We start from the raw sequence: 25,625 nt of genomic DNA on the forward strand, positions 1-25,625 counted from the left end.
ACTGAAATTGACCAATCAGGGCTCGGGCTGAATTCATGGACCAATACGTCTGCAGCGAAGGCGGACGGGGCGTGGCCTAATGGGGTAAACTGTCAAAATTATTTTAAAGGGTTTTCCCTTGTATTTAAATTGTACACAACTGAATTACAGCACTTTTAAAGAGACCCTTACTGTACCTTCGATGCTAATAAAGAGCCATTCCTCCCTCACTGAGTTAATGCACAGCAAGTGGCACAGAAGACCAACATGGAAGCTTGTGTTTAATTATTTATTAAAATAATTGTAGGTCATTTATCATCACCATCAATAAGCACCTAGCAAATAATTTTTCCTCACTTTATCCAGAGCCGAAGTGCTGGAGAGGAAAAAAAGTAGAGCTTTAAGATGCACAGGCGTGCACACGATCTATTCCTCCCACATACAGTACAGTAAGTGGTATGACAGAGACATTTAAAACACACAAACACACACACTTAAGACATGGAGGCAATTCCATAATGTGTTTCAACAGACAGGAGCTGATACAACTTTAATCAGATGCATATCTTCCACCAATTAAGTAAGTATCTACACACATCACTGCTTCAAGGTAGTTTCCAACTGTTAAAAATGTATCATTTGTTCCTGCTTGATTTGTAGTGTGAAAGTGAGTCACAACCTGGTTAAATAAAAACTGAACATATCGGAAACAACACACTGTCAACATTTGCATGGGAATGAAGTCCACTACAATTGATCTGACATGATGTATTTCCTATTCTAGCTTGTGCAATATTACCATCTCAGAGGGCGTGTGTGTGTGTGTGATGCAACATTCAGACAGATAAATCTATTTTGAGATGAGGCAGACACAACAACTCTTCATCAGACATCAGAACCAAGAAGTTCCACGTTAGGAGCAAAGGGAGAATTAACTTTATCTACAAAGCATACAATCAACAGACCCCCCCCCTCCTTTCTTTTCTAATTTTTAACAATAAAATATAAGCATGTGTTAACGGCATCACCTTGTGCTTTGTATGATATGTAAAAGTCTCATTACTCGATAACATAAAATTAATAATGCAAGACAAGTTAAAGTTCTCACTAAATATGGTTCAATTTCTCATCAATGCCACGTTTGAGCATCTGTTTTTGTGTACTGCTGGGAAAAAAAAAAAACTAAGGAGAACAAGAGCGTTTCACATTGTCACTACAAAGAATATAAATATTCATACAGTAAATAATGCCAAACAAACCACAGAAATGAAATATATGATAACTTCCATTAATGGATGCAAAATAACAGAAAAAATAGCTGTGAGGAACTAAACAAGTTCTTATCCTGTCAGACCTGGAGGCATGAATGTAACAACAATATAAAACTGGTTTAAACGCATATTTTGATATTATTAACTACTGCAAAATATAAACCCTAGTGAAAAACTTTTGTAAATACACAAAAAAAAAAAAAGCCAACAATTTTAAATCATGGGGTCAAGAAAATAAATCTGACATTTTAAAACATGTATGCACGCTTGGTAAAAGAAATAGGCTTAATCAGAGATTTTCCTCTGAAAAAACAGAAGGCCATGGATCTCTCAGACTGGATCTGCCATGCATGCCAGAGTGTTATTATTTTTTTTTCTTCAATACATAAATAATTTTCAGCATTTCAAATGTACACCCTCTAACATAGTTCTATGTCTTCATACGACCACAAAGTACATGATAAAATATAACAATTAAACCAGCACAGATACAGTGACCTGAATGATTTTTGGCACACCAGATATCCACACTCTAGACTTTAGATTTAAGCCTAGGACAAACTACTTGACCATCTAGATATCTGGGTTTTGGCCATCGTAAGCAACAGCCTATAACAGCTGAAAAAGGCTTAGTGCAAAAACTAAAATGTTGCAATACAGCATGCAATGGAGCCTGCAGTTATACCTGCATGGAAGTAAAATATCTCCATGCCATTACAAATACTACATCAGAGAAACAACGCTCAATAATATGAATTGCTGGGCACTAATCACACCAACCGCATAATGGTCTCAACTACCTAATATTCTTTAAGTGATATTTTTTTATATTTTATGATAGTAGAAAAATAGCTGAACAGCCTTATTTAACATAAAATTAGGGATTTGTGTCAATAAGAATTAAAATATTCACTCTGTGAATAATCAGAGTGCAAATGCAGGTTTCACGCTCAGTCAAGTAACTTAAATGTTCTGGCTGTTCTACAAAGGCCACAGGAACTCAGAAATCCCAAATCTGCTATATGTTCTATATATATGTAAATACGTGTTTATACACACACACATACACCCAGACACGCACACAAACAAACACACACACACACAAACGTGCCTTAGAACTTCCTTGCCACAGATACGAGACAGAACCATTGGATTAACAGAGGTAAAGCAGTGGCAGACTGCGAGCTGAGTGAGTGTGTGGTTCTCTCTAGTGCTCTGAGGAAGGAAGGCCGTTCGTGTTAAAGTTCTCCAGGTTTCTGGTTGCAGCTGGTGCACACGCGAACTGGGTGGTCCCAGCCCCGCGACGGAACCGGCCGACGCTCTGGGGAGCAGTCGTCACATACTCCTTGGCCACAGGCACGGCAGTGATGCTTGGACAGTTTGGCAGTGAACTCACGCTGGCAGCTGTGGCAGGACAGAATATCTTGATCAGGGACCCAGTAGGCTGGACGGGCTGCGTCTTTCACGAGGCCTACAGAGAGTACATAACATAAATTCATACGAACACAAGCACTTATTGGTTATGTCTTAAGGTAATCACAACTTGTTTAACTACACACAATGATTTCATTTCAAGTTACTCAGCCATTTTAAACTGTATAATATTGGCGTTTTAAGAAACATGCATATCAGTTTAACATAGCATAATGACTGGACACTGTTACCTGGCTCTTGTTACCATGGAAACAAAAAACAACAATTGGGTTTGTAAATGATGTTAATTTTGTTGTGATTGGAGCTTTCAGCTAGCCTTGCCTTCTACAAAGTGGTGTAAAGTACTAAATAAAGAATGGGTTAATTAAACTGTAGACATGCATGAAACAACAATTTGAAGGTTAGCTGGCAGTAATGTAACCTGATGTGCATTTGTGTGAGCAGAACATTTAATCTTGTACCATAAACTAAATTTCTCAATGTGTAACACTTTTTGGATTATCTTCCCAGAAGTATGTCACGTGATTGCAATTGTAAAAAAAAAATAAAAAAAAAATTAAAAAAATGCTTTTCTCATAACCACAGGACCAAAGTGCAATCTAGATGTAAGTTTAGTGAGTGCAACTGCAACTAATGGCAGGTCAGGCAGATGCAAATTCTGCACTGAACCCCTGTTTGGTTATTCCAATGATATTGATCTGAGATTATTTTACCAGTACACTCATTTGTCATTTGATTTATAAATACTTTCCTTTATCCCTGACATTTGCATGATTTATATTAAGTTAAGAGACCTGTGAGCTCTTTAGTAATGGTTAAGGTTCCAGTACAACCGTGTCACTTGTCAGTTCATCCCATATTTCTTATAAGCAGGGCTTTGTCAACCTCCTGCATATCTTGAAGACCTTTAACTAGAATCAAGACCTCACTTCTTTTCCTCATGATGTAATTAAGCATCATACAACTCTGCCACCAGAGGGCATTGTATCCATGCGCCCACAGTTATACCCCTGTTACATAACATTCAATTTTTTAGATTTCGCTTTGGGCAACACTCACCAAGAGGGATGTCAATAGCAGTCACCACAACCCCTAATGTGTTGGTGACTGCCTCTCCCACCTTCCTGGCCAGGTTTCCACCTTCTTCTTCCTCTAACTCTGCTTCAAGCACCTCTGCATTGAGAAAATATCATTGCTGAAGTTGCAGCTCCCCCAACTTTAATGGCTTCATTAGATGCAGATAAATATAACAGGGACATTTGATTTTTTTGGGATTGTGTACCTGCATATGAAGCTCTCTGCTCAAAGCAGACGTCACAGACTCTGACAGGGGCAAGACCCCAGCCTCTCTCAGGGACGGGTGCAGCTTTGGAAGAGCAACCATCGCAGAAACCTTCCCCACAGGCACGACAGTGATGCTTGGTGTCATTGTCCTGGAAGACTGCATGACACTTATGGCACACCTTGTACAAGAGAACAAATAACAATAGAAGTTGTAATTGACCGAGAGCTGCAGGGAGGAGTATGTAATTGAAGTCTATCCAAGTTTTATCTTGTGACATAGCTGGTGTAACAGGCACAGAACACCAGACAGTAAAAATCCCTCTGGACACTAAATTGTTGACTTGGCTGTTGGTGGCGGGTGGCAGAGGGTGGGGCTGTGTGTCACTCACCAAGATGAGGGAGTTGGGTTTCCAGTAGGCTGGGGCGATTTGATCTGTCAGCCAAGAGGTGACAGCCTTGGCAGGCTTGACACTGAGCTCTGACACAGACTGGGCCACTAAGTTTACTCCATCTAGAAGACGCTGTGCTGCATTGCTATTGTCTTTTAAAAAGCCATCCGACTGAAAATAAAACAGAGATTTTTAAATTGTAGATAAATGGTTACCAATATCCACAACTGTAGATTCTGGATGCTTATCCGATCTATGATGGTAAAAAAAAGGTGAAAGAACATGTTCCCCTTACCCCAGGCCACACATGCTGGATTTCAGTGCGGACAACAGTATCCACAGGGTCCTGGTTCCCATACCAGTACTGGCGACTCCGATAGATCACTCCACAATTTGGACATTCAATAACATACCTGAACAGACATACACACGTGTGCACACAAACACACCCACACACAAGTACAAGTAAAACTCAATCTCTACAAATGTGGATTTCAGATATTATTTACTATGGGACATGTAGGTTTTTGAGTAGAAAATTTAGATTTTAGGTCACAGTCTGGAACACGATTACTAAAATTGGGCTCATTGATAACATAAACCCAACTCAACCCTAGTTACACTGGCCCTGCAGGTCATTCTCCTGTTACTTACCCAGACCAAGCATATTTGGCAAGGCCCATCCATGGAGAATCTGAGGAAGCTGAGGTCTTAGGGACAACTATTACTTCCTTTCCACCTTCATAGCAAGCCTGAGGTGATGCAACATACAATGTACAACATACAACAGTTTTTAAAATCAAGTTCATCAGTTACGAATCAAGACTAATTGCAATCCAAGTCAATGATAAAAAGGGACAGCTCAGGTCTATCTTTGTGGTATAAAGGAGCTATTGTTCATACCTTACAGGTGTAAATACGATTATCATACTGGGCAGAATAACGGCATCTGTGCTTTGCCTCATGGCACACTCCTTCTCCTAAGTGGTTCATGCTGTTCTTGCACCCAGACCTGGGGCAGAGGTCGCAGGCCACAATGAAGAAATAATTAATAAATGTTATGAGAAAGAAGATGACACAAAAATGGGTAAATATTCTAAAAAGCATAGATGTACTGACCCACAGCTGAGGCACAAGATGGAGCAGGTGAAGTATTCATCAGGGAAGAAGCAGCTGTGAGCTACCAGTTCACCTGCAATTTCCCCATTGAAGCGCTCACTCAGTGCCTAAAGGAGAGAACCAACATATAATACAATTAGTCCCATAAAATAAACCAGTTTGGTGGAAGGTGGATGTGAGTGGTGTTCATACGGGACTACCTGTAGGGCTTTAAAGATGACCACAGGTGTGCGTGGAGAACGGGTGGCATTATTATCCAGGAGCTGCTCCAGTTTATTCTGCAAGCCACGGAAGTCAGTCGGAGGACTGAGAGTCTGTGTACCCCAGTACTGGACAGAACTGAAGGCCTCTGGAAAACGGGAAAGCTTCCTGAAGCGCTCCAACAGCAGCCGATCCACCGACTCAGATGATTTATCTGAAACGGCCCAAAGACGGACAGTGTTTAAAACTTGTGTGTTTCACTGTGCCAATTGTGATATATGGGACAAAAATATGGCATCCTGAAATATCAAAGCAATTACAGCTTTTCAGCAATGACTTGTAAGCAGGGAAAATGCTGATAGTGTGGATGTATGTCTTTCTTCTTTTCATATTTTGCTTATGTTGCTTTTATGTATTTTACTGTAAAATACCGTAATAATAAAAGAAGAGGTCCTCAAACTCAATGGACCCTTTCTGGCTCAATGAATGATGAATGAATAAAATTAAGTTACTGCTCACTTTGGATTCACTTAACAAACCCCATGCCTGCAAACTGATTTTCACAACACTGCAAAATGAACAGAAACCAGCAGCAACAGGGAAGTTGTAAAAGAAACAACTCTAATACTGCAGTGCACCACCCACATTGGCAAGCCAAGTAAAGTATGAGTTGTAGCAAGTGGCTTAAAACATGCAAAATATGGTACTGTCATTAAATGGAGTAACTACATTATAGGTGTGTCATTTATGACTTCACTGATAGATTTTTGTTTAGTCCCTGAAGCAGTGTTTATACATTTCTTAAAAAGTTGGAATGCTGGTGATGAAGTTAAAAGGAAGAAAAAAACAAACAAACTGCAGATTATTTTCTAAACCTGTAACTATCAGCTGTGTATGATCTTTAGTTTAGTTTAAAGGTAATGCCTCTAACACTTTATAGTGGTGCATAACCATATTTGTGGCAGTTACAATGTAGTCGTCTACCTTAATAGAAAGTTGTACCTGAGCCAAGTAACTTAGTGTGAACTGTTTCATGGAAGATAACCACAGCTGGGCCCAGGGTGGACAGCGGGACATCCAGGCCGCATCGGGCCGTTGTGGCCTTCAGCTCCTTGGTGAAATGCTTTAAGTAGGCATCTGAGGCGTCCCCAAGGAACTTGAAGAGGTCATCATGAAGACGGTCAGCATGGGTGCGGTAAATGATGAGGTCAGATATGGCGAGTACCTTCAGCAACAGTCGGGTTCTCTGGCCCTGTTTGGAACTGTTCCCAAGCAGCCCCTCAGTATCGATGACAACTACTTTGTGGATCGGGTCAAATGCTGCCCACACACCAACTGTACACGACTCCTGTGTGGGAGAAGTTTTGAACACTTCTCTCCCCATAAAGAATGTATGGTTCAGGGTGTGAGACTTGCCCTCTCCCGTGTTACCAAAGATGGATACAACCTTCAGCAGCTGATCAGGTTTGCAGTTCAGGCTCTTCAAAAACAAAGCTTCATCTTTTATCTTTGAAAGAACAAGATTGACTTCATCAGTGGAATTTAATTATCTAATCTACAAATCAAAACATCGACACAGAGATAAAATATTTTGGTGTTCGGATTCTGTTTCTATTCACACAACGTCTCGCTTTATTACAACTCACCTGCATTTCTTCACTCTCATCAACCAAGAGGAAACTGGAAACCTTCTCCAAGAGTTTGGCTCTCTGAGATTTGATGTCATTGGCTATTTGAACAGTTGGTTGAATGGATGTCTGGACAGAGTTGACCTCTGCAGGCTTGGGTGGTGGAGGGTAAAATGTGAGCTGGTGTTTCTTCTTGTTACCTCCACTGTGGGTGCGTTTATGACAGTCTTGGCACAAGTTAACTTTGCAGTTCTGGCAGTGGACCACAGACCGATGGCGTTTGCCATTGTCTCCGTTACCCCCTTTGCAGTTATCACAGTAAGGGACGTGCCCAGGACCTATCTGAACCCGCTCATGGTTCTTCAAATGCTGCTGAGCGTGGAGCTCAATCTCACAACGAACACACTGCAGGCTTCTGCATTCATCACACTCAAATGCAGCCTCCTCAGAGCCACCACAGGCATAGCTTTCTTGACATATTAGACTTGTATTAACTCCCTTTTCAGAAGATGAGCCATGCCCACTCATCGTTTCCTACAAGATAAACTTAAAATACTGCGTTAAGCTTATTGGAACAGCTTTGACAACAGCAGCAGCTAATGGAAAATGCATCAAATGTGGTAATTCGTAAATGAACTAACCAAACACAATGATTAAATCAACTTAAAACAGCTGAATGTCAGGGTGAACTACGTTTCAACAACAAATTAGACTGTTAGTTCACTGAATTTGAGGCTTAGTAACGTAATTTATTGCAACCAACAGGGATGCAGTGAAGTAAGAACAGCCGTCTGCTTGAATTACAGCTGATACCTTTTTACCTCTAACACTTGGCTAGTTCGTGCATTGAAGTTAGCTTACTGCTCCTACATTACATGAAGTAGATCTGCGAAGAAAACCACGAAATAATACAGAAGCCTGTAAAGGTACCGTGTGCCCACCCAGACAATAAAGTCCCCCAGTGGAGATGAATGTACAAATGTTGATGCTAACAACAGGCTAGCTAACAAACTGTCCCTTCAGGAGGTCGTTAGCAAACTAAGCAGATCATCTGTCGCGCAAACATAAATACTCAGCTCACATCTGTTTAGTTTCGACGGTATGATTCAGCTTCTTCCAAAGAAGAGCTGAAAATAAAGAGCCAGAAAGCCCCAACAGTTCATAGCCGTCTAAACAAGCAGCTAGCCTCCGTCTGTCAACTGAGCCGTAACAACATATCAACAAAAACAACAGCCCGTCGACGGCAAAAACTCGGACGTCGGACGTTACTTTCAAACGGGACGTAAATCCGACAGACACAGTTTTAAAAGTCTTCATGAAGTGCTACTCTGTTTGAATCCTTCCGAGCAGTGTCATTGTTTTGTTCTTCAGTCCCCTCCCTAGCAGATTTCCTCTCTGGCTACGCTATTTTGTTGCCAGGTCAGATCAGCTGATCAGATTATTTTCAGTCACAGGGTCAGAGGAGGCTGAGTTGCATATGCATGCTGGGAAATTGAGTTTTTAAGACTGACCGTGTAAAAGTCTGAAATGTTAAAAAAACAGTCGCTTTTATAGTCTAATATGTTCTGTTATTGGTGCCTATACTCAGCCACATCTAATTAATGTCCCTTATATAACATTATCTGGGGCATAAAAGAAACTTAGTTTTTGATAAATAACACTTAATAAAATCTGATTTTGATCAAATCAAATTGAAGGGCATACTATTTAAAACAAATATAATCATTGTCCCTAAGAAAGTTACAAATGCATGGGTGATTGAAAGGCAATTGTTGGGAATTGGGAATGCGCATCAACATAAGCTTTCAAACAGAGGATGGACTTAAATAGCTTTTGTCTTTTAAACTAGCACTTCAAAGTATCAGCAGGTGACCATTTGTTCTAAATGGTACTTTGCGTTTTCCCTCCATTTCCCCACTGTCAGTACTTTCCACTGCAGGATCTACAGGATGTTTTGTTTTTTTTTTTTTAATTTAATGGTTAAAACCATTTTCAAAATCTAATCGTAAGAAGAAGCTGGGCATGATATATGTGTTACACTGTAGTGCATTTGTTTCAAAACTTTAATCCATGCACACAAAAATATGAACAACAGTGACAAAGAAAACCAAGAACAGACACGGAGAAGAGAAAACTGGTAATACACTGATTTCTTAAAGGACCTTGTCAAAACTGGCTTTGAGTTTAATTCTTTTAGTGCATAATCCATATTTTGGAGAGAGGTGTTTTAATATCAAATATGTGGTTCCTTGCAAAAAAAAGCATACAGCATTCATTAAGCTCCTCACCTTTTAATTCCACATTAGATGTATCTGAGTATTCTTCTCCATCCACAGGTACAGAATGTCTTTAAACGTCCAAGCAGACCAAGCTTTTTAGATTTAGTGCCAGTTTGCTTGTGCTTAATGGCAGCAGTTACAGCACAGTCAAATACATCTTTGAGGTTGTGCTGTGTTAGAGCTGAACACTCCACATAGTCTTGAGCTCTGATCCTGTGTGCCAACCTTCTGGCCTGTCTGAAGTAGACTGGCTTGGCGTGTCGCTGGTCCAGATGAATAAGGACATCCACATTGTGGCAAAGGTCTGACTGGGTCCCAACCAGAACGATGGGAGAGGTTGGATTGCTAACACGGATCTGTGGGATCCATTTTGAGCTGATGTTGTCAAAGGAAACAGGGTTCACCAGGCTGAAGCAGAGGATGAAGACATCCACATGGGCGTAGCACAAAGAGCGGAGGTGGCCAAACTCCTCCTGACAGATCACATTATGAGAGATGAGGAGCCAAGCACTAAAAATGATTTATTAAATAAATCATATGATGGAATATGTGGATATCTACCTGCCCAGCTGTATCTATCAGTTTGACTCGAGTTGGAATGCCATTCACATGAACCAAACCTGGAAGTTAAGCAGAAAAAAAAAAAAAAAATTATTTCTGAGTCCTGTACCTGTTGACCTTTAAACAAAAATGACCTTTACTTGCCAGTGAAAACATCAAAAGCTGTTTGTCTGTAGTCGCTGTTGTATCCGTTGAAGATGTAGCTAATAACCATGCTGGTCTTCCCCACAGCTCCATCACCAACCAGCAAGCAGCTCAGCTCTTCCCTCAGTCTGTTTGCTTTTTCGTGTCTCTGACAGGCCTGTGCCATCTTTTCTTGAATTATCCTTCCATTTTCCCAGCAGTTCAAAATTCCAAGCAGGAGACCAGTGTTACTGTAAAAGATGTGCTCTCCCCCAGGGGTTGCAGGACACCAAGATTTGAAAGAACAAAGGCACCCAATCAGATGAGTGACCCCCCAACAGTTTGACTGTTTCCCTTTGAAGCAGATTTACATAGTCACTCCCACAAACATTACTGTAAAGGCCAGCTCATTTGACCTTAAATGGTATCCAGCAGCATGAAGGAATATATTTCTTATTTGTATAAAGATTAGCAGGCCAAACTTCAAAAAACTCTCATGTGTTTGTGTGGCATGTCCCTTCTGGTTCTTTTACTTTATTTTGAGAGACAATTGTTTGAATATTTGAAAATAATAAAGAGCAGAAAACGTGGTTGTGGTGTCCCCTGAGAATTACTGTAAAAGTGCCCTAAAGTGGTTTTTGTTTGACTAAAGAGGAGTGTGGCTGCTCTTCTTCTTCCATTTCCACGTTGTGTTTATAGTTCAGATGTGAAATGCATCACAGTGTGAAACCTTGTTGTGAAACCTAGAACCTGCTGTTCAGATCTGGTTAATCTCAATTGAGTCAATAAATGGGAGTAAAGTTGATATTGGCCAATAGAGGGAGGTGTTGGTCCAGCATCCTCCTCTGAATGCTACAGTCTACGCTGTTCCTTAGTCTGGCTCTGCTTTCAGTTTCTTCTGTCAGGCTGATAATTGATGAGTGAAACAGTGAACGAAGAAGAGATTGAGGAGCCACAGTTTGTCGGACCAAAAATAAATAAACGAAAAGATGAATTTGTTGAATTCACAGAAACTTCAGTGTTTTTCTCTTGCTTTTCCATGTTAGATGATGATAGAAGGCTTCTTTTTCAGCTTCATACGAAATGTAATCATTTTTCCAACCCAACTTTTAGGAGCAATGGCCTCTAACAGCCAGCAACTTTGAAAGACAGGCTGTTTTTAATATCTCATGTTTGGTTGTTTAAGAACAAACGTCTGTTTTTTGAAGGCAGGTTACTCTCATGTGAAAGAGCAAAGGGTGCAGCGGAGAAAGGCATTGTTAGACTGTCACCAGCTCATGTTTATAGAAGAGTTGTCATGTTCCATGTTTCATCCTGTCTCTTCCAGGGTGACCGGGTTCATAATTGCATACACATATATTATTGGTAGCTTCTTTATAAATCTCTCATTATAAAAATCAATTTACAGACTACACTGCCTTTCAACTACCAATATCACCAAACATGATAAAATCTGTAATAATAGCAAGTATGACAGCATCAAAACACACCTGCCTTGTGTCATCTCCTTCCCTGTAACTACTTCTGGGATTGGATTGGTGCAGATGTTGATGCAGGTTGTTGCTTGTATTATTTTTGAGACATTAGGGTTTTTTCGTGGAGTTCAACAGCTAAAAATCCCAATTTTCTGCACAAAACCTCAGCTGTATCACAGGCATTATAAGATGTGGTTTATGAGAGCAGGAAACGTTTCAGGGTGAAAATACAGCTTTAAACAAAGTGTTGTTCCTTATCTGTCTGTGCCTGCAGGAAACTCTGTGAGCATTGTGTTGTAAGGTCTCTGCTTCCTGTTTGCCGTTGTTTCTCACTCACTCGTTCTCTTCTCCCTTTCTCCCCCCTTTTCCCACCACCTGCAGTGTGAGTGATACAGTTTATTCCCAATGGGAGGAGGACAACATCTGGTGACCCCCCCCACCACCCCCATGCTACAAACGCACATCGTGTTGCCAGCTCAACTCCCTTGCTACACCTCTGTCAGCTGTGAGTCACAATGCTGTTCCTTATTCCAAGGTAAATGTCAAACACAGGAAGTGGTCTTTAAATATCTCGACATCCAAAAGATTCTTTTCCTGCAGCAGCTTCTTTAGTAATCACAGATCAACCACTAAGATGCTCTTCAGTGCTCTACAAGTGCAAATGCTGGCCTTGTGCAACTGAATGCAAATATGTTTGCAAGCTTTGCGTGTACCTTTACTCATGCAGCAGATGTCAGCAATGCCCTGCTGACCTAAACCTGAATTTAAAAGACAGGGATGCATATCTGACTGTAAACATGTTTTGTGTCTGCATTCTCACGTTCTGTTTCGTGTTGCATGACTAGAGATGCAGAAATGTATTCTGACACAGATTTATGGAGGTAATCTGCTTAGTAAGGGTCTCTCAGAGTGTGCAGTTTAGGAAAGTCCCCAATACACATACAGCACACTTAAAAAAAATCTGTTCATGCTCCTGCAGATCTGTACATTTTAGATAAACTATAGGAAGTAACTATATAACTATAGATTAACTCATCATGTTCCCATTAAGTATTGCTCTGGTTGTTAAAAAGTAAGCGGCAGTATCAATAGACTGTTGTATCAAATCTAACAACAATAGAAAAATCTGCCAGATAGGTGTTAAAAGATTAAGCCCCTCCCTAAGCCAGAGATCAGGGCACAAAACTGGTGGCTGACACAGAGATGAAGCGATAAACAAGACATTTGCATAGCATTTCCTGCATAATGTGCCTTTAAGTAGATGGTGCCAAGGCTGTTAAGTGGTGAGGATTAGATCAGGATGCAGGCCTCCATCGCACTGAGACCTGACACAATGGAAACGCTTTCCCTCTCCTTCTTTAGTTTGTGCGGGTTACTTAATGGTCACAGTGTCACTTTACATTTATTCAGTGTAATCTTTTTGACATTGTTCGTTGCCTAGGGTCAAAGGTTGCGACCTGCTTTGTTGAAACTGAATAAATATGAATAAAAAATAATCTGTTGGATTAACTTGAAACCTTGTAATAATTGACATTAGGCTTTTTTGAACCCCTTCATTGAGGTATCACACAGCATCATAGCATGTTGTATATGTCCCTCTTAATATTCCTCCATGTGAAAGGTGCAACTTCAAATTCCTGCATTCAACCTCAAAAAGTTTCCCATTTCAGATTAAAATGACACAGCATGTTATCAATGCGACTCTATAACTGTGTTATCAGCCCTGAGGTGACACAAAAACTGCAAACAACTGACAACAATCAAAGCCATAATGTGAACTTTATGTTAATGAAAAAGGAAAATTCATCCCTTGAAGAAAACAAATGTCTCTAATAGATTTCATAGCAATTTATGTTGAGCTGTTTCAGTCTGGAGTTAAATTCCTGTTAACAATTATTTTTCCTATATTATCTATAGCACAGGCTCAGGCTGTGGGATACCAAATATATCCCCAGTTTATTAGCAACAGGATACAGGCCTCCTCCCAGGTCATCTCGAAATCTAGCACCCTGTGTTCACTGCATCAAGTGATTCATGGGAATTCAGACCTCTGTGGATCTCTCCCACCTCTGCCCTACCTCCTAACTGACCCCCGTTGTTCACATTCTTGACCTGTAGCCAACAGTTATTGCAGGAAAGCATAAACTCCCGACTGTGAATACATTGTGATCGTGTGAATCGGATATACTTCCTTGCCTTTTTTGTTGGATCAGTGCATTTGCAGTTAATCTGAATCAATTTCATAACAAGTATTGTATCATTTGGATGTGAACCAGCTTAGGGTAAATCAGCCTGTCCCAGTTTTTAAGTAAAGCCTGAGTGTTTTTGGGCTTTTGTTGGCCAGCAAGCATCCCTGTCAATTTAGTTATTACTGCTCCGTTAAACCCTGGCAGAGGTCCATGAGCAGTGGACTAATCCTCCCTGTCCCCTCCAGAAAGCATCACAGGGGGTCACTCCTCTGCCCCCCATGGGAGAGGCAGTAGACTTACCCCAAAACTGTCAGACAAGAACCTTTCAATTGATCTGCTCGATGGTGACTGCAGGAATATGCATTCATGAATTTACAGTTTGATATATTTATTAAAGTATAAATATATAAAGTATTTTCTTACTTTTGACATTTTTTCCCTTTTTATCTTCTGTTTACAGCCAGCTGTTAGTAGAAACCTCTAGCCTGATTCTGTCAATAAGTCAAAAAACTACATAGTAACGCACATGTTCTATCCATTTGTTGAATCTTACTTGTGCATTATTATGTTGCCTTTGTACCTACTAGGAAAGTGAGCTGCTTCCCCATTTCCAGCCTTAGTGTTAAGATAAGCCAAACTTTCTATTTCATATTTACGGTACAGATGTGATGGTGGCAACAATCCCCTACTTAAAATAATAACAATTGCAGTTAATTTCAAAAACATGAGCCAAATAAATGAATAAATAAATAACAAAAGTAGAATCTAGACCAACATAAGGTTAAATCTTTATAAGAAATAAATAGGTTGTGTTGAAAAAAAAAAAATAAATCCACAAAAAATGTAGTGGCTGGTAAACTTTCTGTGTGATGTATTTTTCATATTGGGGAATTCCAATCTGGATTTCCATGGTTATTTAGGATTAAATGTCAGAATCATCATCAATGATACATACCAGCTGCGTGCTGGTTTCAGTTCTACATCTATGTGCATGTCTGTCCCAAATAAATAATTGGGATGTCAGAGGTCTTCATGTGTAGCTGATGGCAACATTAGCCAGAGGAATGAACGTGTTTTTCTCACCAAAGTAAACAAGCCGTGATGATTCCAAATACAAATTAAAACATCAGCAATTCAACGTCTGGGTGTTTGATCCCAGGCATTACAGGGAACTGATAACAATATCAACAGGGATCTCACCCTTTGGCCTTTGAAGCATCTGTGTTTGCTTCTCATTTTGGTTTCAATTGGCTCCACATCAATCCTTGGAGCACCATATGTTCTCACAGAGCATGATTAGAATCTATTTAAACAGGAAACTCTGTCGCAATTGGCTGATTAACATGAGAACATGATCCTTTCAAAGGGATAAAACTTCCAAACAAACACAAAGCATCATTATTTGCCATTACACACTTAGGAAACATCTGACTCACACTGGAAAAGAAAACGTTGCTACATGGAGCTTGTTTATGTTGATCAACATTAGGAAGGAAGATGAATGTCAATGCAGCCATGTTGAGGCATCTTTTCTAAGTTTGTGATAACTAGGGGGTAGTTAGACAATATGAATTTGAAGATTGAAGCATATCAGCGAAGATAAAAAGCCACTCAGATGAACTAAATGAAAGCTTATAGTCAGTGCTAAAGCATACAATGGTTGTGTTGTAATAAATCTTTACCAAGATACTGTTCCCTCTAAAAACTGCAGCATTGTTAGCTAAATGTGTTACTGCACAGAGACTGTCACAATAACTGTGCAGCTGCTGGACTATGGGCCCTAAAAAATGGCATTGATATTGAACCTCTGTGAGTGTGTGGGAAACAGAGCTCCCTTTCCTGTTCTTTGAGAGAAAACACACCAGAGAAAAATGGCAGGAAACTTTTAGGGTCTTTTGATTTGGGCTAAGAAAGTGAGTCAGTACCTGAGAGCCGAGAATTCCTCAGAAAGTCACATCTATCTTTAAAGTCAAACGTCAAAGCCCCACAAGGTCTCACAAATCACAGAGCAAAGTTGTGACAATTTGAAAGTCCCACCAGGGTTGGACAGAGAGTTTGGTTGATGTATTGTAAAACAGAATGCATTGCAAAGCAGTTTTGGTTTAAAGTATCAAAGTTTTCAAAGTATCAAAGTTAAGTCTCAAACTCAGTTGTCAAGCACTGCAACCATCTGCCAACAGGGGGAGCTGGAGCCCCATCATATTGCACTATCTCTATTTGAAGTCTTGCTCCAATGAGATCTGTGGACAGAAGCCAAAGCTTCACACCCACACAAGAAAAAAAAAAAATCACCCTGAACTTTAATCATCGTATTCATCAGACTCATGGCTTCTTGCATTTCCCACTTTTGCTATAGATTACGATCGGGGTGAGAGTCAGTTCATTGAATTACACAATTCTTTATACCACACGTCTCAAATTCCAAAGTTTGATCTTCTAGCAGAGATGAGATGATCTCAAAAGTAAATCAAACCATAGTATATACATATAGATGCATTCCTTTTTCGCAAAATAAGAAATACTATGAGTACTACTTGTGACATATGAGATCTTGTTGAAATATCTTAACTGTATTACTACAACTATTGCAAATTATAATATTAATAATAATAATAAAAATAATAATGGGGTACAACATCCACACGACCCCACTGCTTCCTAAACAAGCAGTGCTCTTCACAATTCGCTGTTTACAGTGGCAGCTATCTATATCTCAGACTTGTTCCGGTGAGGACTTGGCCAGTTGGTCACTTTGTCACTTTATCTTGGCTGATGTTGTTTTATTGTTGATGTCAGGAGTCACTAAGTAAGCTGAGCATGACAACTTTCACCCGATCGTTCTGTGGTGCGCTGTGTCATACAAACACTGTTGGTGTTGTTATGAAAACATGCACCTGCTCCTTCAGGCACAGAGTGTGATTACTGCACACTGCACACACCCTCAGTGTCTCTTACCAGCATCCCTCCCCAGGAGGCAGTTCAGCAGAGAGATTATGTCTCGAGATTGTTACATCCATCGTTGCTGCCTTCTTCCATCAAAAGAAAAAAAAAAAACAGCAACCAGATCAAATGCAACTGTGATTTCCTGTTAGATGAGTGTCGCTCATGGTTTGTCACATGATAAGAATTTTCATCCAGACAACAGCTTATGTTTATATATTATGGTGTATTGTAATGTTTGAAGTTGAAACAAAAAAATGTTCATTTTGAGCTGATCATGTAGCCTACAGAGCCTGGCCCAGGCAGCTGAGGTGGGTCTGAGTGTAAATGAGATTAGGGAAATGAAATTAAGGGCAGCAAAAGTGCCATTCCTCCAGGATAGAACAAGCTAATGAAGCAGGAGGCAGCTCTCTGGCTGCAGCTTTAATTTTGTCAAGCCCGGTTCAGTCCAGGGGCCTGCTCCAAAAAGATTGGATTAAAAGATCCAATGAGTATGAGTCATGCTTCTGTTTTAATAAGGAAAAAAAAAGTTCACATCAAGCACTGGTGATGATGAATGGATTAAAGAATAGTGTTCATCATTGTACGATGATGGATGAGTCTGAACTGTTGTGCCTCTTTTCTGCATCGTGAGACGAGATGAGCAGAAGCTCTGGGCCATGCCAGGCACCAGATTCGGTCTTTTGATCCGTCTATTCAAAAAGTAACATCTGGAGCGTTAGTTTCAGCTTCTATCTGTTGATTGATCGAGGGGACAAAATAAGGCGTGTTTTTTATTGCCTAATCATTAGCCAATGTTTGTGCCTTATTAATGGACGGCCTCTTCTTGTGGTGAAGTGGCCACTATGGCTGCATAGTACTTATGTTCACTGGCAGGAGCCCAGAGAGGGACAGCGTGACCCTCAGAGGTCAGAGCTGAAGTCTCAATATGAGAGGGCTAGGGCACTAAAGCGGATGGCCTCCATTAGGACCCCTCTCACTTTCTCTTTAACACACTTTCAGAGTGCCCTTCAGCCACTACACCGACCAAGCCAAGGTCAAAGTTCAGGGTTCATCTTGGGTACACATTAGCATGCAGGTGGAGGCTCCAAAATGAGTATAGCAGGAATAATGTTTTTGGAAAGTGTGACCACTGTTCTTTGTAGTTATAGGCCATACACACATCCCGAGGACATGACCTCTGTCCAACAGTTTGCAGTTTGTGTTTGTTCTTCATAGACATTCTTTTGTGGAGAGCAAGTGACTTCGCGATGGGTAAAAATTTTTATTAGGAGTTCAAAGTGCAAACAGTGCACAATATACCCAAGTGTAGGTAAGTGTTAATTTAAATTCTAGGTCCATACATAAGAAGTTTTTTCAAGTAAGATTTTATGCCATATCTGCTGATGATGTTGTAAGATTTGACAAAATCAGATATGTGGCAACGGTTGCTCCTGGAGGTTTCTGCTAACCTGGTGGCCCAAAGAGCTCATTTTCACTCTGCACCTCTCCAAGGAGCCATAACAGTGTGGAAAGGGGCATTTATTGACTGACTGATTCAGCTCTAATGAGAGGAGCCAGAGTCTGTTGTAAATTATAATGCTCTCATGCAACACAACTGATCTTTCACTGCAAATAGATGAATAAATAAAGGCTTATTTCCGCTTGTTGGCAGATGTTGGGAGACCTTGTGGTTTTCTCCTAACAATGAAATATTGGCTTTGAGACTTTTCCACTAAAGACGCTGAAAGTGTCTTTCTATCGCACTGACTCACTGATTCTTGCAAGTTGGGGCAAAACACTTTCAGAAAAATGTTTTTTGAAAATTTACTCTTTATTGATGAGGGTTATTTATTCATGTAGATAAAGATCTGTGCTAGTTAATCACGTAAATGATCTAGAATCACTAATCTAGAATCTAATCTAATCTAATCTAAACTAGAATCTTAATCTGCGATGTATGAGTAATAGTATTTAGTTACTCTGATATGCAATAAAATGTAATATATAAATTTAAGGTTTAATTTCACACTGTTTCTAAAAAATTGCATTTTCAAACTTTATCATTTATTTTGCCACCTTCCTTAAGTGAATTAGACACAAGCGGATGTAGATCTGATGATCCTTTATTACTTAAACAACAAAAACTGAAGAAAGAATTAGATTTTCTCTCAAAAAATTACAAAAACATACATCTGACGGTGCTGACTGGAAACTGACGGAGTCGACAAAATTGGATTTGCATTTCTGATTAATGAATAAGTGCTTTTTTAAATAGATGGAAGTAACCATAGATTAAGATATAAAAACTCCTTGTCTTATTCTGAACATATTCTGAATTCATCTGTAATAAACAAAATACAGCATTTGAAGCTTGTTTCTACAGCCAGATGTTGAAAGCATCTACACACTGGCTTGAGCAAATCAATGTCCAGTGGAAGTAGAGGGAGATATGACACAGCCATTACAATATTCCGAAGAGTATAACACAAAATGCTCATGATTTCTTCCTGAACTCTGCATGTGTGACAACTGATAAGAAGTAGCAGAGAATGACACTGACAGACTCAATGATCAACTTCCACATTGATTTCCTCTAGGTACCCCACTGCACTTCATTCTGTGCTCTGACCACAGGATCCTGGACACATAGCCTATGGATCCTGTCTTAAAATATCAAAACAAAATTACCACAGGTACCACTTTTGGTCTGATGGTCCAAGTAAACTGGATTTGAAAAAGCAACACTGAACTTCTTCCACGCTCTATAAGAAGCCAGTGTGTATATTTTCAACAGCAGAAACTACACAATGGACCTTTTAGATTTCACATCAATCAATCATGAAGACAAGTGCTATATATAACACGCACTGGAAAGTTATTCAATAATAAGCAGACAAAAGAAAATAATTCAATAACCAGACCACAGCCTGCCCATGCTCTACAAATCACAAGTATATCGTAAAATAAAGTAATTGCATGCTATATATGTACATCAATGTGCAGATAAAAGCCTAAAATAGCATTCTCTACCTTTGCTATGTTCGAAAATAGTATAATATTAGTGCATTAAGCGGTCATCTGTGGATTTGTCAACTCCATCCAAAATGGCATGTTTTTCCCTCTGCAGAAAAAAAAATCAGTGCAGCTAGCTAGCTAGTTTTTTTTTGGCTATTGCTAGCTGTCTCCATAATCTCAATAACATACTTTAATCGATTCCACTATGGTTTAAAGAAGGTATCATAACAGCGAGATGGTGTTGACATACTCCAGCTGTGACTGTAGGAATATTTATATTTTTCATCTAAAACACCAAAAAATGTCAAACTTACTAGACCATGTGTGGTACTGCTGCATTCCCCACAGCCAGGAGAATGAAAAGGGGTCCTCAGGGATATAGCTGACCATGCTATTGCCTGATTTAATGAGGTTTATGAAAAATCTGACAGAGGACACAACTTTGATAGGCAGATTTCTATGGAAAATATTTTTAGATTTTAATGGCACGCATTGTTTTACACATTTATAACCCTTATCTTTGATTTGATACAAATGTGTTCCCAATTGTAGAGGTTTTTAAAGTTTAAAGCTGGTAAATATTGTGACCTCTTGCTGAGGACAAGAGAAAGAAAACAGGGCGTCTAACCACTAGTCATACATTTCACCAAATATCCCCCAAAAAAGCAATTATCTATGCTGAAACATGACGTCACTATTCACAATTCCTTTAGATCTGACTTTATGTGTATGCCAATCATTATTAACTTCTTTATGTTTGATATAAATAAGACTTTTCTACACGGGACATGTTTTATCCCGACTCTCAAGAATCAGTGTTGTAACAGAAAGTATGAGTGGAGATCTTTGGTATTGTTTGCGTGTGACAGTGCAGAGCAAAGAAAGTTAAAACCACAAGAACAGCAGTGAAGTGTACACCTGTCTGTAAGATACAGACTATTGTCTGAATCTGCACAAGGATTTCTATCACACAACTGACAAACATAACCTTCTAAACAGTGTGTCTCAGAAAGGACAGAGTACTTCTTGTGCTTTTTATGTTCTGATTTCAGATGGTCATGAGCACCAACAGCTCCTCCATAGGTCAGTTATATCAGTGTTTCCTGTACAAGGACAACCACAGGATACAGTGCTGCTGTTATGTAATGACAGGCGACATTTCATGTTCTGCACATGGGAACTCTTATGTTCTCCTTAAAAATATTAAAATGTTTAGCATGTGGCGTTCCCTGTGGAATCTTTAACAGAATTTATTTTATTTTTTTTAAGTTTGATCACACCACAGTCAGAGAAATGGCTCTCGCCCTCCACCTAGGGACAGCAGATCCTATATCCGACATCGTGGCTCGTGTTGCCTCTACAGATGGCCACATGTAAAGCAATCTCATTGCCCAAGGCCAGGCTAAGGTAAATTGGGTTGTTAGAAGTCGTGGTGTTAGATGGGGGCCAACAACATTACAGGGTATAGGAACGAATATCGCCATCTGAGTTATACAACCTCCTGCCCCCAATATAGTTTCTCTCATGTCCAGGCACTGAAGGGTTTCTTTGAACATGTTAGCAAAGGTAATTTGAAAGAAATAATGGAATTTAGGGTGTGGGCTGGGGGGGGGGGGGGGGGGGGGACAAGACCAAAAAGTTCAATGCGTCAGTTGTTGACTAATTGTGTTTAACACTTGTCATCATGTTAATGTTGCAACCTGTCTACTCAGTAAATATGAATACACCATTATGTGATTACTCAGCATCGATTGCTACATTATTATGTTAAGTACTCAGTAGTCATAATAATATTATGACATGAGCATGATCTCAACCACATACCCATTAAATGTTGTGGCTGGATGTGTCCAGGATGATGTCTTGCCACACAAACACACACGCAAAGACAATAACAATGCCCTGTTGTCATTACTGGTAACAAAACAGGATAAGAAATGTTTTAATTGCTGTGAGTATTAAACTGTTTTAAATGGTCAGTCCAAAGATCAGGTAAATCGTTGTTTTCTGTAAAGGGACAACCACGGGATGCAGTAATGTTATATATTTTTTGTATGTTATAGTGACAGGTCACAATTCTGTCCATCTCTTTTTACATTTCATGTGAGCTTGTTTAGAATTGTGCTTCCTTGCTCAGCTCTTTACAGAGCTCGAACCTTTGACCCAATTTTCAGCTGATTTCTGGGAAAGTAGTGTGCCAGAGAACTGTACAGCTTAAAATGTGGGCTGGCTTACGTGGATGAAATTGTGGGGTTTTGGTTTAGGGTTGTTTTTTTTTTTTTTTTTTTTTTTTTATGTTTGACTTGTGGTTGGTGCACATGTTATTGCAATGTGATCGAGGTGTATCCCCCCAACCCCCCCCAGCTGAGAAATCATACACTCTTTGCAGCTGACTGTGTACTCCCAATACCATTTCCAGAAAAACATGACATGAACTTTACTTTATGTTCGCTTTATATGTATGCAATTCACCCAGACTTCTTGTCCTTGGGAACATTATGATCCACACTAGGTTTTAAAATAACATCTCACGGCTTGAAGATGTGCTTGGCTGCACAGCAGGAATTTTAAAAGATGGACCCATTACTGTGCCTACCAAATCTTAAGGGGTTAAATAAACCGTGGCAATCCTGCCACGATGAAAGAACATGTTTTTACAGCCTCCTGTTTGTGACTCCACAACTGAACAGGGCAGCTCTGACAACCTAAAACATCCGGAGTGTTTTCACAGTAAAGGCACAGAAAAAGTCAGTGTTTAATATGAGCCAGACACCACAGCTGTACATTCCTCAGCCACGAGGTATGGAGGCATGAGGAAGGAGGGGCAGCGGGGGGGGGGGGTTGTACAACGACAAACGTAAACATCTATACTTCTTCAAATTCAACTGTAGGGTGTTCATAAGTAAAACATAAAAATATTTTCCACATACAGTTTTAGTCATTTTTATTCAAACAATTTTGAAAACCGCACACGGCACAACAACTTCTGTGGCCCTTTTATAACAAAGGTGTAAAAAAATGGATTTCAAAAAGAGAAGTCATCCCTTGCTGAGAGTTTTTGAAAGCGTCACATGCGTCTATATACAGTTTATGTGTATGTGGTGCAATATGGTTACCCTAAATATTTAAATTTCCCATTTTCTCTTCAAAGTGAAAAGGTCAAAGGTAGCTCACTGAAATTAGATAAGTCTGTAAGTTTTTTGACTTCAATTCAGCAAGCTGCAGGAAAGGTTGAAACAAATGTTCCCATTAGAACCAAATACCTTTGAACATTCATTGCAGAACTTAATTTCGCTTTCACCAAGCATAGTTGCATTTAATTTCCTTAAGACGCTGAGTCTTTTATGTAGCTCCTAACAGTATGGATTTTTGTTCCGGATATTTGAGCCCCCGCAGTCACTGAATATGTTTAAAACTGCTGCCTCGATGGAGAAGAGGTGCTCGTCCTCCACTTCAGGACAGTAGAGCCTCATGAAATCCGCCAGGCGGATCAGGTATTCAATATTGTGACCTGTGTTGCCGCTGCAGATGGCGATCTGGGCAGCAATCTCTTTGTCCGAGGCTGGGCCGAGGTAGATGGGGTTGTTAGAAGTAGCAATGTAGACAAGGGCCAGCAGCGGACCCTGGCATTTGTCTTTAGGGATGAAGTCAACCATCTGTGTTATGTAACCCCCCAACACTACTTCTCTCATGTTCAGGTACTGGAGGGATTCTTCAATCTGGGAGTCGGTGACTTCATAGGCCATTCCCCATGTGCAGGCCTTCAGGGAAAACACGAGGATGCGACACAGCAGTTAGCATAGAAAATGAGAGAAAGAGCCTCGAAAAGAAAGTAAATGTTCATACATGTCATGCGCAGCATATAAGAGGATTCATGAAAGTTGTACCACCATATAGCAATCTGTCTGACAGACTGAAGTGTTTAATTAAAAATGACACTTTTATGGTTTGTGGTTAATCTCATACTTTGATTGCTGCTATCCCATATTTACATTTTCAATATTAGACATGCGGGTGATGTAGGAGCACATCTGAATTATGATTACAGTGAAAATAAACCTCTCCTCCGGTGTTCCTCATATAGGAAAAATGGCATATAAATAAAATTCCCCACTGTATGTGCAGATGACTGTTTACTGTGATGATAAACTCACTCACCTCCTGATCTTCCACCAGTGTGACCACTCGGCCTGGCTGTAGGACACAGAGAGACACAGTCACAAATCACACATCAACAACAAGGTACAAAGGGAAAAAAGTCATAGTCAGGCATCTAAATACTTGAAGAAAAAGACAAATCTACAAATCTTACATGCTCCTTGTCCCCTCGGTAAAAGTCATCCCCGTGCCAGAATCGCCTCTTGTATCCTTTAATATAGCCGACTTTGCTCTTTTTGTAAGCAAAATCGGGTTTCCACACTAAGGAGCCGTATCCAAATATCCACAGGCTGCTCTTTTCCTTCGGGATGTCTTGAGGTTTCATTGCAGTTTTTGAGTTGTGTTTTCCAAAACTAGACAAAGTCGCTACCTCAGCGGCCTTTCTCTGCCCTGTTCATTCCGGTGCATCAAACTGTGACCGTGTTCACCTGACACAACACAAAGGAAAGCTGACGGATCCGGCAGATCTTGGTCTCGGTTCGGCAGAAACACGTGCATTTGTTGTTCAGAGGACGTCAGCGAGAGACCGTCTCGACCAATCAAATCATAAAGGGGGCGGGCTTAGCTGGCGGGTAAACCAATCAGAAAGTATCATTAGGCAGCGAAACAGGGGCACATGTCGCAATCGTCAGGAATGTATTAAAACAGCAACATGAAATGACACATTATAAGTGTTTTTCCGTCCAGCGTCATCAAACCGTGCAGTTACTTTCCTTCTGCTGCCCTTTTAAAGCAGGCGAGCACATTTGGTCTCCTTCGGTGGCACACAGTGAGCAGGTAATAGTCCAGTAGTTAATCACATTGCCTATTAATAGCTGGGGACGCTGTCTCTGTCCTGTCTTAAGCTCATTAGGTGTCTGAGTTGCGCAGGGACACTGCTCTGTCCATTCAGCCCGATCACTTCTCACTGCCTGCCTCAGCCTGTCTGTGATGTCTGAGGAGGAAACTCCTTCCTCACTGCCCCCAAGTGGCGGTAAGACCGATAGCTCCAATCTTGATAGAATGAGAAAGTGACATTGTTGGTGTGACATGAGTTGCAGGGGGGGTTTGGACGTACCAAGAGGAGGGTGGCCAACATGACAGTGTGTCTGCTGAGCTCATGGTCTACTACTGAAAAGGGATGTGCAGATTTTCTTCCTGGCTATATTCATCAAATCTGACTCTGTCCCCTTCTCCATTCACCTTTTCAACCAGAGCCAGTAAGAGATCCATCAGCTATCTTAAACTCAAGAGCGCTCTGTGTAACATCACAGGTTTGATGTCCAGGGATACAGTCGCAGTTCAGAGAAGCAGTAGAGTAGAAAGACCACATGGATTCTTTATTTTCACATACAGTTTTTTTTTTTGTTGTTGTTTTTGTTTTTTTAAATATATATCTTTTTGTTTGATTATTTCCTTACATTGCTGCCAATTACAATATCGCCCACTGAATGATTGCTAGCACATTGATTTCACATAACACTGACACAGATGTCATGGACATACAGTAGACATGGAATCATTTAAAACTGCTACCAGGCCAAATATGACTGTATCTATAGACAATGAAGCCATTTCCACATCAGCTGAACACAAACAAAGTGTCTAGATGATTCCAT

The 25,625-nt window shown here is 40.2% G+C and overlaps 3 protein-coding genes across 4 annotated transcripts; all 3 read right to left on the minus strand.

Annotated features, from left to right (window-relative positions):
* Positions 1–263: 263 nt before the first annotated feature.
* LOC115036097 (zinc finger FYVE domain-containing protein 1-like) lies at positions 264–8,694 on the minus strand. Of its 2 annotated transcripts, none has more exons than XM_029494211.1 (11): positions 7,324–8,694; positions 6,680–7,184; positions 5,677–5,891; positions 5,477–5,583; positions 5,261–5,369; positions 5,012–5,109; positions 4,653–4,728; positions 4,358–4,528; positions 3,967–4,147; positions 3,744–3,857; positions 264–2,721 (listed from the first exon to the last, which is right to left on the minus strand). In XM_029494211.1, exons 1-11 carry the CDS (start codon positions 7,831–7,833, stop codon positions 2,489–2,491), a joined length of 2,319 nt encoding a protein of 772 aa, XP_029350071.1. In that variant the 5' UTR covers positions 7,834–8,694; the 3' UTR covers positions 264–2,488. The 2 variants fall into 2 exon arrangements, with proteins under 2 accessions (XP_029350071.1, XP_029350070.1); XM_029494210.1 differs by having other exon boundaries at positions 4,653–4,770.
* A 749-nt stretch (positions 8,695–9,443) lies between these two features.
* Positions 9,444–20,218, minus strand: LOC115036083 (rho-related GTP-binding protein RhoV-like). Its single transcript, XM_029494191.1, has 3 exons — positions 20,184–20,218; positions 10,146–10,204; positions 9,444–10,057 (listed from the first exon to the last, which is right to left on the minus strand). Exons 1-3 carry the CDS (start codon positions 20,206–20,208, stop codon positions 9,608–9,610), a joined length of 534 nt encoding a protein of 177 aa, XP_029350051.1. The 5' UTR covers positions 20,209–20,218; the 3' UTR covers positions 9,444–9,607.
* Positions 20,219–22,845: 2,627 nt separating this feature from the next.
* On the minus strand, positions 22,846–24,486 carry LOC115036033 (glutathione-specific gamma-glutamylcyclotransferase 1-like). The gene is made up of 3 exons (XM_029494136.1): positions 24,182–24,486; positions 24,028–24,063; positions 22,846–23,630 (listed from the first exon to the last, which is right to left on the minus strand). The coding sequence occupies exons 1-3, from the start codon at positions 24,350–24,352 to the stop codon at positions 23,223–23,225; spliced, it is 615 nt and encodes a 204-aa protein (XP_029349996.1). The 5' UTR covers positions 24,353–24,486; the 3' UTR covers positions 22,846–23,222.
* Positions 24,487–25,625: the final 1,139 nt, after the last annotated feature.

Source organism: Echeneis naucrates, chromosome 22 (assembly GCF_900963305.1).
Source record: "Echeneis naucrates chromosome 22, fEcheNa1.1, whole genome shotgun sequence".
Lineage (NCBI taxonomy): Eukaryota > Metazoa > Chordata > Actinopteri > Carangiformes > Echeneidae > Echeneis > Echeneis naucrates.